The 15010-nt window shown below is 38.6% G+C and overlaps 1 protein-coding gene across 5 annotated transcripts in view; it reads right to left on the bottom strand.

The window, feature by feature from the left end:
* The window catches only part of khdrbs2 (KH domain containing, RNA binding, signal transduction associated 2), a 73868-nt gene that overhangs the window by 38228 nt on the left and 20630 nt on the right, over window positions 1-15010 (bottom strand). For 4 of the 5 annotated variants that reach the window (XR_012770609.1, XR_012770607.1, XR_012770608.1 and 1 more), the window contains exons 3-4: window positions 11080-11196; window positions 2357-2503 (exon numbers count right to left, since the gene is read on the bottom strand). Coding sequence is in view for 2 of the 5 variants with exons in the window: in XM_075477880.1 (XP_075333995.1) it covers window positions 2357-2503; window positions 11080-11196 (264 nt within the window). In the remaining 3 variants the exon portion in view is untranslated. The remainder of the gene's footprint in view (window positions 1-2356; window positions 2504-11079; window positions 11197-15010) is intronic. The other variant, XM_075477903.1, reaches the window with a different exon arrangement.

Below are 15010 nucleotides of genomic sequence, written 5' to 3'. Positions count from 1 at the left end.
CATGATCAGAAATGATCAGAATGTTTTCGCCATACTAAATTCTAGAAAGGCACATTTTACCTTTTAAATGTTGAGCCAACAATAAACTAATCTATTATACATTAAAAGATCAGCTTAACAGGGGTGTCGATTGGTGAAATTGTGGTATATTGATTCAGCAGAGACATAGAAATGGTCTTTCTTCTCTTCAAGCCTGGTGCTGACATTACCCACAGTGAACAGTTTAGTTAGACATTTGAGTGTTAACGTTAGCAGCAGCTTCGAGCAAAGAAGGGGTGCAGTTCACGCCACTGAAGTAAGCTTACTTGTTGTTTTTTTCCTGTTTTCAGACTTGTGCTATTCACATATGCACCACTGTTGCTTAGCAATACCTCAACAGCAAGTTCTTTACAACAAAACTCTTAATGTATAGTACAGCATAAAAACAAAACAAAAAACAGCAGGATGTCTTTTCCACTCATCACTGGAAGCCGCAAACATCTGTCGCCGCGGATACTGACAGATGCATGTTGTATCACATTATGCTACTGTTTATTTACATATATCCATAAGATCTCCAAGCCAGCAACGAAGTGCCAATAAAACAGAAGGTATGCCCTTTATTTTCAGTATTTATTGACATGAGGAGATGGTGTGAGCTGTATTCGGGAACAGAAAGAGATTTTCTGTCTTTCCACAAATTCTAACTTAACAACATATTCTGGGGTTTTGTCATACTCGTGGTGAAAATGCCATTTAAGGAGGGAAATGTCCAATTAATAAACAATGTAAAAATATTTATTTATTTATAAATATGATATTAAAGGCTTTCGATTTGAGTTAGCACATATATTAAGAAAGCAGCTCCGAGGGGTTTATCATTCATAAACAGAGTGTATTATCCCCTCCACAGCAGTTATTTTCTATCTTCTGTCAAAATCCTTGTGAATTGGTTCCTTCCCAGTTATTCTGCATCATTAATCCTGCTGGCACATCTTCACAAAAGATTTAAACTGTTTGTGCTTGAACGTGTGTGCATGTTTAAAAGAAATGTATTACAGCCGGTCCTGTGTGTATTCTAATTTGGAAATGTGGCTGCACTTTCTACAAGAATAATTTAGGATAAATATCTTATATTATTCCAAGCTGCTGCAATGAAGCTACAGCAAAGGCTCTGCCAGCAATACACCCATACTCTGGGATGGCCATCAAAGAATATTGAAGTTTATGGAAAATAATTAAATGAATACATATGTTTATAAGAACTTCTTTTTTCTTTTTGAAGTCCATTCTGACCTGAGAAGAGTAGCCCACCTTATCACCCAGACATTCAAGCAGGTTTAAAGTGCTCAATAAATGCTCAGAAAGCCAGTTCCTTTGGTTTTCATGCAAATTCTTAGTGCAGAGTCACAAATTCACGAGTTGATGTGAGGAGACAGACTGACAAGAATGGTCTAAAAAAAAAAAAAAAACATGCGCCATCTGTAACTTGCACATTTGTGAGCATGTATTACAACTGCCTGGCTCTGTAGTAATAGATTGCTGCAGTCCAACCCTCCACCCATTAAAAAAACATTAAGAGAACAATTAAACAAGAATATGACACAGAAGTGTTTTTCTACTTGTTAAGCAGTTGAAATCAGAAAAAATAAAAATGGCACCATTCCCTACACAGTTAAAAAGTATTGTTAAAAGAAAGTGTATGTGCTGCTCATATTAAATTTTAAATTAGCATTTGTTTTGCAGCAGCAGCAGTAGCAGCAGCAGCAGCACAGCATCTTGTTTTAGTTTATATTATATCAGGCACCTTAACTTTCTCTGGAAACATGGTTATAGTCCTGCTCTAATTTCTTTTTTGGCATTTGGTCTCACGTAATTTGTGTTTGGTTTTGCTCGATGCGGATGCAGTGTCATCTTCCTCTTGGCCCAGTGCGCGCACAAAACATTGGCTCTATACAGGAAGAAGCATGAACTTCATAAAGTAGACTCATACAGCACAACTCCTCTATTAGGCTTGTCCCATTTGCAAAGCTTGATTAATATTTACAGCTTAGGCTCAGCAAGAGCACACAACATGCACACTAATTATTGCAAAGTTCTCCAGGCTATAAGTTGCTGGAGTCTTGCAAGTTGTTTCATACTGCACTTTAATTGCAGAATACATTATTTCTCCTTTGCAACAAAGGGCATGCAGTGCAGAGCGGCAGAGAGAAACTTCATGCTTATATCTTCCTCTCATGTAATCAAAACCCCAGATAATGTGAACTTTGAAACTGTTATGTTAATAAGTTTGCTAAAGAAACGATGAAGTCAGCAGTAACAACTGCTGCTCATGAAGGGCGTGAGAATGAAAAATCAGGTAAAGCAATAAACTCACTGGAACTAGGAATTTTTTAATTTCCTCCAAGGCGTGACTCATGCGGGAATAGGCCTCTCCTGGTGGAGCAAAGACTTCAATTAAAACGTGCAGATCATTACTCAGGTGGGCATATTTGGCCTCCCCACTTTTTCGCAATTCTTCTTCCTGTGAAAACAAAAGAGCAGGTGAGGAAGGTTCGTATAAAAAAAACGACTGCAAAGTTGACCATTGTGTTGTCATATCCTGCAAACTGAAATTAACGTCACAAATATTACACTTCGGCCATTGAGCATAGTAAAATATTACAGCCTGTAACTGATTAACGATTGATCCGGAGGCCTGTTTTTATTTTCTTACACAATGATGGATGACCTGTTAGTCAGAATATCAATGTTACACATGAAGGACAAGTGTATTTTTGTCAGGTAATTAAATGAACAGTGGTAATGTGAGCCTGCACTAATGCTACGTTCACACTATGTTGGCTGAAAGAGTAGAAGAGGGATAACACTTGATATTCTGACTCTGAAGCTCACACAGTAACATGTTATCCCCCGCGCTGCTGTCTATTGTGTAACAACCTAAGTGTCACTAAGTGAAGCCAAATACAAACAGTCCGCGGCCCCCAAAAAAAGCGAAATTAGTTGTGTTAGTGAAAAAATTGGATTTGAGTTTGAAAGCTGACATTCAAAATGTTTTCCCACTTTGCTTCGCGCAGCAACAGTTGATTGAGTACGATGTGCTCTCGGCACCATGGGGGGCGTTGAGGTAAGTGCTGATGCCGGCACGCTACCATACTCACTAGTCTAGGGATAGGAACTTGAAATATGCACCACAACAAAGTAAAGGTCGCAGACATGTTTTTAGTTGTGCAGATTTTTGAACATTAATCTAATAAAGCCAGAGGGATTCTTCTTCATGAGACCAGGAGTTTCAGCGGAAAATTAATGGAAGTGCTGTAAAGTCGACATATTATGTTCAATTCCAGCACCATTTTTTCTCTCCCAGAGTAGCTATGCTTGATTAATCATTCGAAAAATTACCTCCTACTGCATATTATATAGACCCTAATTTTGAATGTTATCTGCAGATTTAATAGCCCCTACATTACAGCAGAACATCTCTGTCTGGTAAATATTACACTCATTACATATTCATAGCGTGGAAAAAGAAAAATGATAATCTTTCACTAATAAGTCGTGATTTTATGTAAATGCCCCTGATATTAGATATATAATAATAATGCTATAATGTTGTCTAGAATGTGTCCATTTAAATCTATGGTGTAATTCTACTCAACAAAACTTCTATGAGGAATTTGTACATCAATCTAACGCAGAGACTGTAATCTAACAGGCTGTGTCTGGAGCAGATGGGGTATTCACAGAAAGCTAAGAAGAGAAACATAGACTGTTTGCAAAAGTTAAAAAAAAACAATTATTCAGAGGAGGTTTACATTTGATTATTTGAAAATTTGGACACATTGACTGTGGCTATCTAGACTGACTCACCAGGATGGTTTACTGTATGAGCCCAGTCTCAGTATAAAACATGTAACAGGCACGTTTGTACACATTCCTAAAACATAGTAGTGAGATTGTTATTTTCTGTAGGGCAAATATCCTTGGGCAAAAGGCTTTAGACATTTTGGCTAAACTCTTATGGGTCATCTATGCTCACTTTCTGATGTAAATAGGTATGTCCGTCTCAAGTGTTGTCAAGCCTCACTGCCCACATACTCTTTAGGAGTTCTCTGTCCCTATGCATCATAGATGTGTTTGTAGTTCTGTACACATTTGCCCAGCCTCTCTTCAAATAAAGTTCCACCATATCTGTTTTTTGGTCTTCTTCTTGTTTGTTCATTTTTCGCCGGTTGCACGTGAGCTACACTGCACAACGCTGCCCCCACGATTTCTGGTGTTTCTGCTCCGTTTGGGTACGCATCCGCAGGGTCTCTGAAAACGTACCAAAATACGCAGAAGGCTCTCTCTGTATGCGTCTGCATATTTAACGTTGAGCATAAATGAGCCCTTAAGGAGTCCCACTACGTTAATGACTGCACACCACAAGACAGTGATTGGTTCCAACTACAGGCACTTAGCCATAAAACACATTGCTGACATGAAAGATTCTTGTGATCTTGGAAATCTTGAGATAAACATCATGACGATAATGGTGTTTTGGTGTTTAAGCAGCTCTTGGACATGCATGCTAAAGCCCACATGAGCATTTATGCGTTCCCTTGAAAATAATCACTACATTATGGATACCTTGCACATAAACATCTTGGGAATATTTGTGTGTGTGTCGTCCCGCCCCCACTCAAAGGATAATTTAACTCATAGAGTCATACAATACTCATCTGTCAACCAGTGATAAAACAGAAATAACTGACAGAGTTGGCATGACATTTTAGTCATAAATTCTGGCCCCAGGGATGGTGTTACCGAACACTTTTCTGGTATATAAATTGCACTTTGTGATTTGTAGCTGTTGTGAGGAATGCTCGGCAGGCTGCGCTCCGAAACAGCTCCTGGAAATGTTTAAATGGATATACATCGTGTAACTCAGACACAGCAAACTGTGCAAGTTGCCCTGATGATCAATGTAGAAATGACAACAAAGGTACCATCAAAAAGCACAACTGTGTATCAAAATATATCACACACAGACTGAGAGGCGTTCAGATGAGCAATCACCAAAAAGCTGGCAAAATGATCAGAGTGCGTGATAGTTGGAGATGTCAATACAACGACTTACAAGGTGCAGCTGTGGAGGCAGCACACTGATTGGCAAATGAGGAACAGGTGTGCTGAGGGCACCTGGTGGACAGGTGAGAAATGGTAAGTTTCATTAATAAAACAGCAGACCCAAAGGCCAGTGTGCCTGCAGGACAATGTTCCCACTGTCAAACTTAGTGTAAGACTATTTCAAATATGGTACTGCTTTGCAGATAGGATATTCTTCTCATATTCCTGTTTACCTTTTAGTTGAGTCAAGCTCATTCTTCATCCCCCAATGCCACTGTAATGTTTTTTTTTTTTGTTTTTTTTTACAAGCAGTCATCCTGCTCGACACCCACTACGCTTCTAAAAAAAAAAGTCAAACGTTGCTTATAATTAAGACCTGGCAAGTCTGAAACTGATAGATACGCATTGGAGGCCAGTGTTGTGTGTTGCCAGATGACACGAAAACTTTGGCAAGACATTACATTGCGATTACGGTGTATGCATGCCTACATAATGTGACTAAGACTGGCATAACCCACATAGCTGAAATTGGATATTACACTGAATATCAACTTATTTGGGTTCAAGTGATAAGTAAATGCAGTGTAGATGGCAGTGTTTCACTCAGAGTTCCGTCTTAATCGATTTATTATGTCAGAATATTGCTGCACATTGGAAATGTAGCCACAGGGATATCTAACTGTCGGAAGGTGCATGCAGACCAGGTCATTTTTCATCTGGATGGCCAAAAACCGCACAGTATATTTTTAGAGAGGGGAGAGGGAGATAATGCAAGTGTCATCATGACAGACAGCAGAAAAAAAAGTGGGTGCAATTTCTGTTTTTTTACATAAATTATAAGATCACTCTTCATTTGAACAAACACACTAACAACGCAGGGGATATAATATATTGCACAGAATTAAGAGAATATCTTTGGTCATTTGGTGTAAGTTGAACAATCTGTGAACACAGTTACAGATGTTTTATCACATTGCAAAGGTGGCATTGTGAGCTTGTGAACCGCCTGGGCAATCATCAAATATGGAGGAGCACTGCTCTGTCCACCTCACAAACTCACTCTTTTCATCTTTGTTTTTTTCTTTCGTACATTTTTCAAGAGAAAGACGTAGCTCTACAGCTACTAAATGTTTTACAGTCTGCACCCCACATAACTGAATGGGATATCAGGTTAGACGTCGGGTAGTAAACACAAGGTCAGCGAGAGCAGGGATGGCGGATTTTTTAGCGGTACGAGTAGCAGGCCATAAAACCAAAACGATGAGTTCAAAGAGATCAAAGAAACTGCTTAGTCCAGACACTTTCTTCATCACCCACTGACATCTGCTACTCTGTAAATGTAAAACATAATCAATAGCTTTCAAATATGCTCCAAGAACTGCAAACATGTCACACTTCTGGACTAATGCTTTTGTGCAGCAGACGTCAGCGTAAGCTCAGTTTGTTCTCACATTACCATGCAGTCCGCACTTTGGACTGCACGATTTCAGCCTGAGGACTGCTTGATTGAGCATTTAACATCCAAAGTAATTATTGATTTGTAGAATGGAAACGTTTTGTGAAATTAATTTTAGCGATACCATAAAAATAAATTCAACATCAGGCTTATTATGTTAATTTAAGTTATTGGAGTTGAAACTAGATCGTTTGACTATTTGAGTCACAAGAAGAAGTGTGACTCTCGTAACCTGAGAGCCGGAGCCAAGCCTGAGGCTTCATTCCGACTTTAAAAGTCTTAAAGATCTGTTAGTTCAGGGCCACAGCTAACTGTTTTAAAAGGCACCGTTTTAATTGTAAAATCAATACACACTTAACAAATAATTGCAAATGATGACAGACTTGAATAGGAGACATTTGATCTATTTGAACCAGTGACAGTATTAGAGACTGGCAAAGAGTTTTATCTTGTTTTTATTTCTCCAACACTTAAGTGTTGATGTGTCTTAACCCAAAAGACAAAAGAATAAGTGTCTCTCATGTACTCTTCCCCTATCAGCTAATCCGGGGATTCAAACTTTTGTTGTCCTTGCATCACAGTCCTTGCGTTCTACCCTCTGGGGGTCATCTTTAATTATAAAGCGCTCCCAGAACCTCAACAGTCAACAAATACTCTGTCAGGTCATTATGGATGAGATCAAAACACTCATGCAGGATGTGTCTGTGAGTTCTCACAGTTTCACTTTGAGGTTTTTGAGAGACACCCGATACACACAGAGCTAACTGCAGCATGCCTCCTGTTCTCAGTCAATTGAAATAAAAAAAAATTTAAATTTTTTTAAGGGATTTGGGGGGGAAAGTAAAGAGAAATTTAAGAAAAGAAAAAATTCTTTGTAACTTTCAGTGTTTGATTTGCTATTGGGGAAAAATTCTAGAGCGTAAGAGATGAAATCTTGACTTTATGTTTTAGCTTTGTGACACAGCACCATGTTAACCAGACTAATATGTGTGTGCAATGTGCTATATTGATCATATGGCAGGTGAGATGTTCTGATTTTAAAACCTGAAATACAGTCTTAAACCTGAACTGATCCACTCTCCAGAGCAAATGAAGTTGGCTGCAGAAACATGTTGACAATGTGCTTTTGCATGTAATGGGACTGGCTGTGTGTGTTCGACACTGCCTTGTGGCCAGCAGCCCTGACTGGCTTCATGCCTTTCTTCCATGACCTCTGGATGTCAGTCTCATCACAGATCCATTCACACTTGGTCAAACAGTACATAGATATCAATACTACAAACAAAAAAGAACCTAAATCAACAGCAGCATGTTGCCTTTGTTGATAAGATATAGGTATTCGGGGTCTATTATTGTCTGAACACAGCATAGGTCCCACTCAGGATGGATTTCCATATTAGTGATACTGTTCTGATGAATAAAACAGTACGAGGTTGCAATGTAATGTGCAATGTCATGTTCAGCTCACTATCATAACTTAGACTCTGGAATGCAGGTCAATAAAATCTTATGTTTCTAACAATGTGATCAATATATTTTTTAATTGAACACACAAAGGACGTGTTAATGTAGCACATGAGTAAACTAAGTAGGTTTAGTGGCAGGCAGCCAAAATTCTAAATGAACTCGTGCAGCAGCTAAGACACATCCAAAAATAGTGATTAGTAAGGACACATCTTTGCTCTTCAGCTGCCTTCATAATTTATTTTTATATCTCGCAAAAAACAGAACTGACGTATATAACTGAACATAACTGAACTGATAAACACTTCAGTTATTTAAGAAATTTTTGTTGAATGAGTTGTCCAAAAGCTGCACCACTCAGGTAATATTTCAAACTGCTTTATTTCACAGGCACATTACAATGAGGTGCTGCTAAAGATTTATAACTGCAGTATATAGGATGTGCAGTAATCTGACTCAGTAGATGTAAAGTGTGGCTATTAGCCTGCTGGTTGGCCTCTGTTATCTGCATGATACTGTTTTCAGAAACTTTGCTTTGCTATGGGGAACAACTTTGAGCTTGGACAAGTAACGCTAAAAAGACAAGTTTTGATAAATATTTGGATCCTGCAATATGGCAGACCTGCTTCTTTTCAGTTGGGGAATATGATAATGTTAGCATGGTGAAGAAAGAAAATCATATCAAAGATAAACAAAGAATACCTTTACATTTGCTGACTAACAGGGATGTTTTCTCTGGTTCCACAGAAACTGATTTTCCCCATGCAAACTCGGATTAGTGCAACACAGGAAGACTAACTGGCTTAAGGAATTAAAACAATTTATTTCATATTTTTTTTATTAATTTTGTATAGAGGTCTGATTAATTCAATTCAATTCAGTTTTATTTATGTAGCGCCAAATTACAACAAATGTCATCTCAAGGCACTTTAATAATACAGTCCAATTCAAGCCAATTGGAGTCCAATTCCTTGTAATCATAATCCAATCAAATCCAATTGATTAAATTCCAAATTAATCTGATTCATCATGCAGTCCTCATACATTAACTCAACAAACTAATGGTGAACTAACTGTATTTATGCTTATATTTTGTAAAGTGCAATGTGTTTTCCATTCACACAATAACACACACGACTGGTGGCAGTGCTGCTGTGCAAGGTGCCCGCCAGCCTGTAATCTTGGATTAGGAACAACTTTGAATTCAGTGTCTTCCCATGGATTTTTCAGCACATGGAAGGGCTGGGGACCTGCCATCCACAGTTCTGATCATAAATCTCTTTAATTTGATTATTTAAAAAAAAAAAAAACAAGCAACTACCATTGGTGAAGATAGCCTATGATTTTGTGTTTCTTTCATCTTCCAGAGCGTCATCATGAGAATGGACCGAGTTTGTCATCTAAGAGGAAATTACCTGCTCAAACTGAGACTGAGAGAGAAATAAAGCTGCTGGGCCAGTTTGCTTTTTTTTGTTTGTGCTTTATGCCTCCTGTTTATGTAAAGCGCTGGGATTTACAGCCTCATTTTCCCCCCATGTCAGCGTCTGTTATGAAGTTTGCATGGTTGACTGTGGCGCCTCAGCTGAAACCGAGGCAGCGAATGTCAGAAGGAATTAAAACTGTGAACATTTGACAAAGTGAAATAATCTATCAACAGCTGCACTTTGGATGATATTTTTTTCTGTTCTGTTGTATGATCATGTGGAGTTTATGTAAAAATTTGTTCGCTTCTTATATAAAACTTCTGATGATGTTTCCACTAAAATATAAGAAAATGGTATAAATGTGGGTATAGGTTTTTGTCATAATTATCTAAAAGTGGCCCTAAAAAGGGGCAAATGGATCAATTTAATGGATTATAATTAAAAGTGACACGTTGCTAAAGCATTCTGCAGTCGTCAGGGTTATCTTAAAGTACATCCAGGTCATCAACTAGTTATATATGTAGAATAAAGCTGTAGTAAACACTCTGTACTGGCTCCATTCGTTATGAGGAGAGGAACACTGGAGCTACATTTACACGTTCGATGCTGCAGTTTAACCCTGCAACGCATCTTTGGTTTCTTGGGGACAGCTGAAACAGGTTGTGAACTCAGTATTGACGTAACAGCGGCAACATTTTGTGTAATTTATTATGAGTTGTCTCTTTGACCTCTAAATGAATGCAAATCCAATATTCACACTTTTTTTCCAGACCTGTTTTAGATCTCTAGCAGCACTTATCTGACTCTGCTGAAAGCTCTCTTGTTCACAAGCTGTTATCTGACTATATAAAAAAAAATTGCATTTATTCATTTATTTTTGCTGCTTGCTTAAAAAGGGAACAGCGATAATGAATAGACAGTAAAGCTGGGGCTTAACAATGAGTGGGATCATTTTAAGATAGAAAACTTTGTAAAGCTGAGGGTGGCTGCAAATTTAGCTGATAGTTTAAACACAGGATCACTTTCATACTTTTTCATTGTGTTTAATCTTACTTCTTTTTGTAAAAATATCGGTTACAACCACTTTAAAGGCATCCTAAAAGCCTATGTTATTATTCTGCCCTAAACGTCTTCTTGCCACATTGAAATGCAGCTCCAGTTTCACCAGAGAGGTGGTAAGACTGCGAGTCTTTTGTCATGTCAAGAAGTCTGAATCAGATGCTACAGTAATAATAGCAGCGTAACTCTATAGCAGTAGTCTGAGACCTGTTTTAAGAGTGAATACCAGACCCAGAAGGCTGTCTGTACAAACGCTTGGATAAGTTTGGCTCCGGGGGGACCACAAGTCAGCGGGATAAATGACTCTGGCAAAAAGATTCATTACTTCCCATTCATAATTGACTATTACAGAATATGCCATTACACAAAACACAGAGAAACATTCCCGTTTTCGCCTACATGTGTTTGTCAAGTGGAAGCTATTAATTCTACTCTGAGTGTTATTCATCTCAGTTACTGCTCAGATAGTGTTGGTTAAAATATTCCTCTGTGCTCTGGTGGAATTTCAAGTGCTTTTGTTTGTGTAAATATTTCCTTTTTTGAGAGGTTAAACAATAATATTTCAGCACAAATCAATAGTTTTCTTACCTTCCCTTTATCCCTCATGGACCCTTTGCCAAGGATGGACATCTTCACTCCCGTCTCTTCTTGTAATCTTTTCATAGAATTTCCCCTTGGTCCCAGCAGCTTTCCTACAAAGTTAAACTGTGACACAGGAGGGAAAAAAAAAAGTGAATTCAACAGCTTCAGCGCGCTTCCAAAACATTTAAGCAGAGCAAACTCGCTGAAACAGCTGAAATGGACAGTATTTGAAAACAAGTGTTAATGAAGCAGTCTCTCTTCATGTGATGGATGTAAAAGGAATTCGATCCTTTTGGAGAAAAGGTTAACCATAAAAGATGTGTCATTGGGCCATTAGTCATCTATTATCAATATAATCTCACATTCCGTTCATCATTCATCATGTGGAAAAAAGCTGTAATGTAGCCTGTGATAAATCAATATCACTGTTCTCTGTACAAAGCACATTAAGGTGAATGCGCTTCTCATATGTGGTCCAGCATGACATATGTGTCCATCCTTCGCTTGAACTGCACCCCTGCTAGTCATGGATCTTAATGGCATTTAGGGTCATTCACGTTGGGCTGTGGAGAGGAAAGGAAAAGGGAGCATGTACTCAAACCAATAACGTTCCTGAGACAGTTCCAGAGGTCAGTGCTGAGATAAAGTCAGAAATAATGAGTTTCTTCCCAGTGGGAAATTAAGTAATACTATCCAAATGACAAACCATCAGATTCAAGCCTCAGGGCTCTGACTATCATTTCCCTCACACTGTGCACCAGCTCGTGCTCATATTGAAGGAGCTATAGTTTCTGTATTGTTGTGGGCACCACACTGCTGAGTTAAGCAGTGATTAATCCAAAAGGTGAAATTCATTAAAAAAACTGTAGTTAAATGTTTAGTTCCTGAGGAGCACAGTGAGTGCACAGTGAACAGAGGAGACTTCACTTATCATCACTTTAAACGAACATAAAGACCACCTATAACATGTCATATTTGCAATGAATGTGTTTGACTTTGAAATGTTTGCTGTTGGACGAGATCATAAAAGTCCACCCCCAAAGCTGAACAGGTGGTCAGCCGCCCACCACAACACACTCTGGCCAACACTTAAATGATATTAACCTTTCCAGAATGCACCCTCTCCCACTGTGGCTGAGCAGCTAATAACTTACTGCCAGCTGTGTTTGGCTGCTGCAACTCAACTCCAATAACTGCACACTCAGCTTATTCCATGAGCATCATTAACATCACGGGTGAATGCCGCAATAGGGATAGCAAAGTGCCAGGGGATGCAGAGCCGAATCCCCACCCCTCAGCCCCAAAAAAAAGAAAAAAAAAAAAGAAAAAGAAAGCATCCCTATTGTCCTTGCCTGTCCTCTGATCTGAGTGATTAAGGCACCTTTGTGGATGCCTCTCTTCACAGGACTTGCTGTGGACTATCCTATAACTGGCAGGGAGCTGGAGAGCAGATGGTCGCTGCGGCTACATCAGGAACACACTCGCTGGGCGGTAGAAGAAGAGTGGCCTGTTTTCATTAAGCTAATGAATGTCTGGAGCCTCTCTGCTATTCCACGGTGAGCAATTTGAGCTTCAGAAAGGGGTACGGTTCAGTGTTAAATGAGGTTTGAAATGATGCTATGTACCCCCTACAGTCTCAACATTGATAACTATGCAGATATCAAAAGGAAGGGTGTGGTGAATGCAGCAATTATCCTCAAAGACACTTGTTTGTTTTTTTACAGAGTGTGGACAAAAAATACATTGAACTTTTCTAACAGAGCTCTCATATCTTTCCATCTATGAGTTCTAAAAACTCATTTTGCAGTAAGTTCTGCGTCGACAGGGCGTAAAACAGCAGCAAAAGGTTGACTTGCACTGATGTGAATGTGCGAACTTGATAATGCAGCTGAGCAGTGCACTTCTCACAAGGATCTCATTGTATGTTTGTGGTTTAACTTTTAAACAAGATTACATTGACACAATAAAATAAAAGAAATCTCCTCTCGCCTTAAGAGCTGAAAACAGAAAAAAAAACAGAAACAAATTGAGAAACACATCCACCTGTCTGACAAAGTATAAAGCAGCACAATGGAATGAATAGGGAGCAAGTGCAAAAAATATATATAATCAAATAAAGAAGAAACAAGAAAACCCTTCTGCTTCCCCCCCTAAAAATGTCAGGTTCTGTTTTGTCTTGCACAACAGCATTTCGGTGTGCAGCATTTTTCATTAAGTTGCAAATGTGATGCCAAACTGACGAATGCGCGGCTCAAACTTCTCAAGCTTTGTGTATTTACATGCATTTTTGTGAATGGATACTTGACTTATGAAACACTTTGAGCTCTGTTTACAGAATTTCTTTTTTCTAGCACTGACGGGTGTCTGAAGAAAGGGTTGAAAAGCTTTTTGTGGCTCCAGACGGAGCCATGCTAAGCCTGACAAGATGCCTCAAGCAATGTCATTTTTAAAACTATCCATCTAAGTCAAACAGTGCTGTAGGAGCACATTGCTTGTGTTCCTAATAGCAAGTTTGTGGAGAATTCTTTTTGGGTGCAGGATGTGGATTTTAGAATATCACAGTCAGATCCGATTTGTTTTTTTTTTTTAACCTTCTTTGCAGTTTATCTACAACTATGACCTCAATGGAATAGAGGTTTGTTTTCCCCTAAGTTTTAATTTGATATCGAGCATGTCTGCTTCTTTATGTGGTGACAGAAAGAAATGTCTTGTGTTTATATTTTTGAAAAAGGTTAGGCACAAAAGAAACAAACTTAAATAGGCTTTCCTTGTCAATTTCTCATTAATCATTTTTCACTATATTTGCAGCATGTGCGTGCAGACTAAATCTATTACTAAAACCTCTCATAGAATCACTATTCTTCACGATGACTTAAAAAAAAGGAAGCATGATCCACAGTGTGTTAAGAGGGGCTGGTACACATTCGACATCAGAGGTGAAACTATGGAGCAAATTATGCAAAGTAACAAAACGTTGCTCCTTTCCAAAACTTGATATTGTACAGAGAGTAGCTCTTCTCAGAGGGCTAACGTTGAAAAATTCACAAGCACAGGGACTAATCCTTTCGAAACCATTTTTTTTCTTTTTACCTGTAATGCCTCACAGTCTCCCTGAGCATAAAGTTATTAATATTCATATTGCATTTGTGATTGATGTTTGACCATATGTAGTTTACAATATACACTGTGTAAAACATTATAACCCGCGTTCTCTGGATGAAAATAGATGCTGGCGGTAGCATTTCATCTTCATCTTACATTGAGGCATGTCAAAAATGTTCCCTACAAGGAATAATGATTAAAAAAAAAAAGAAAAAAATTACATCAGAGCAGCACAAATTAAATATTTCCATACACACAAAAAATAATACTATATTACGCTTTCATCACCCTGTTTTACAGGCTGTTAGATTTAAAAAAAAAAAAATAATAAAAAGGCAAACATCAAAGGGAGCGCTCACAAGCAGATGATATTAATAATAAATACAAATCAAAGCCACCTCAGGGTGACTTAATGTGCCTAACTATTTCCATGCCTATTCAGTATTAGGTCAGTTTCACAGAAGCAAGAAAATACTGACAAGACACTGGCAGTGCAACATAAAATAACAAAAGATCATTTGTTTGAAAATGTGATCGAGCGCACTGGTGCCAGTCGACATGTCCTGAGGCACTTATTGCCAGGTTAGTAAGCGGGGCTAGAGGGGATTTCTAGGTCCTGTCCGATAGGAGGATTAAAGCCACAGGTAGACATGTGGCTTTAATGAGAGTTAGTGGTTACTGGGCTGTGAGTGTATCAGAGGAGCTTTTTCTATCTGCTCCACAGACTTTAAAGAAAGCAGATGGGTGGCTGTTTGAGACGTGTGAAGGGGGAAGGTGTTACTATTCATCCATTTCCCGTTAATATGTAAACACTTGACAGTAAACAAGACATATA

Source organism: Odontesthes bonariensis, chromosome 2, assembly GCF_027942865.1.
Source record: "Odontesthes bonariensis isolate fOdoBon6 chromosome 2, fOdoBon6.hap1, whole genome shotgun sequence".
NCBI lineage: Eukaryota > Metazoa > Chordata > Actinopteri > Atheriniformes > Atherinopsidae > Odontesthes > Odontesthes bonariensis.
The sequence above is the reverse complement of the archived record's forward strand: the minus strand, read 5'-3'. Positions and strand labels throughout refer to the sequence as shown.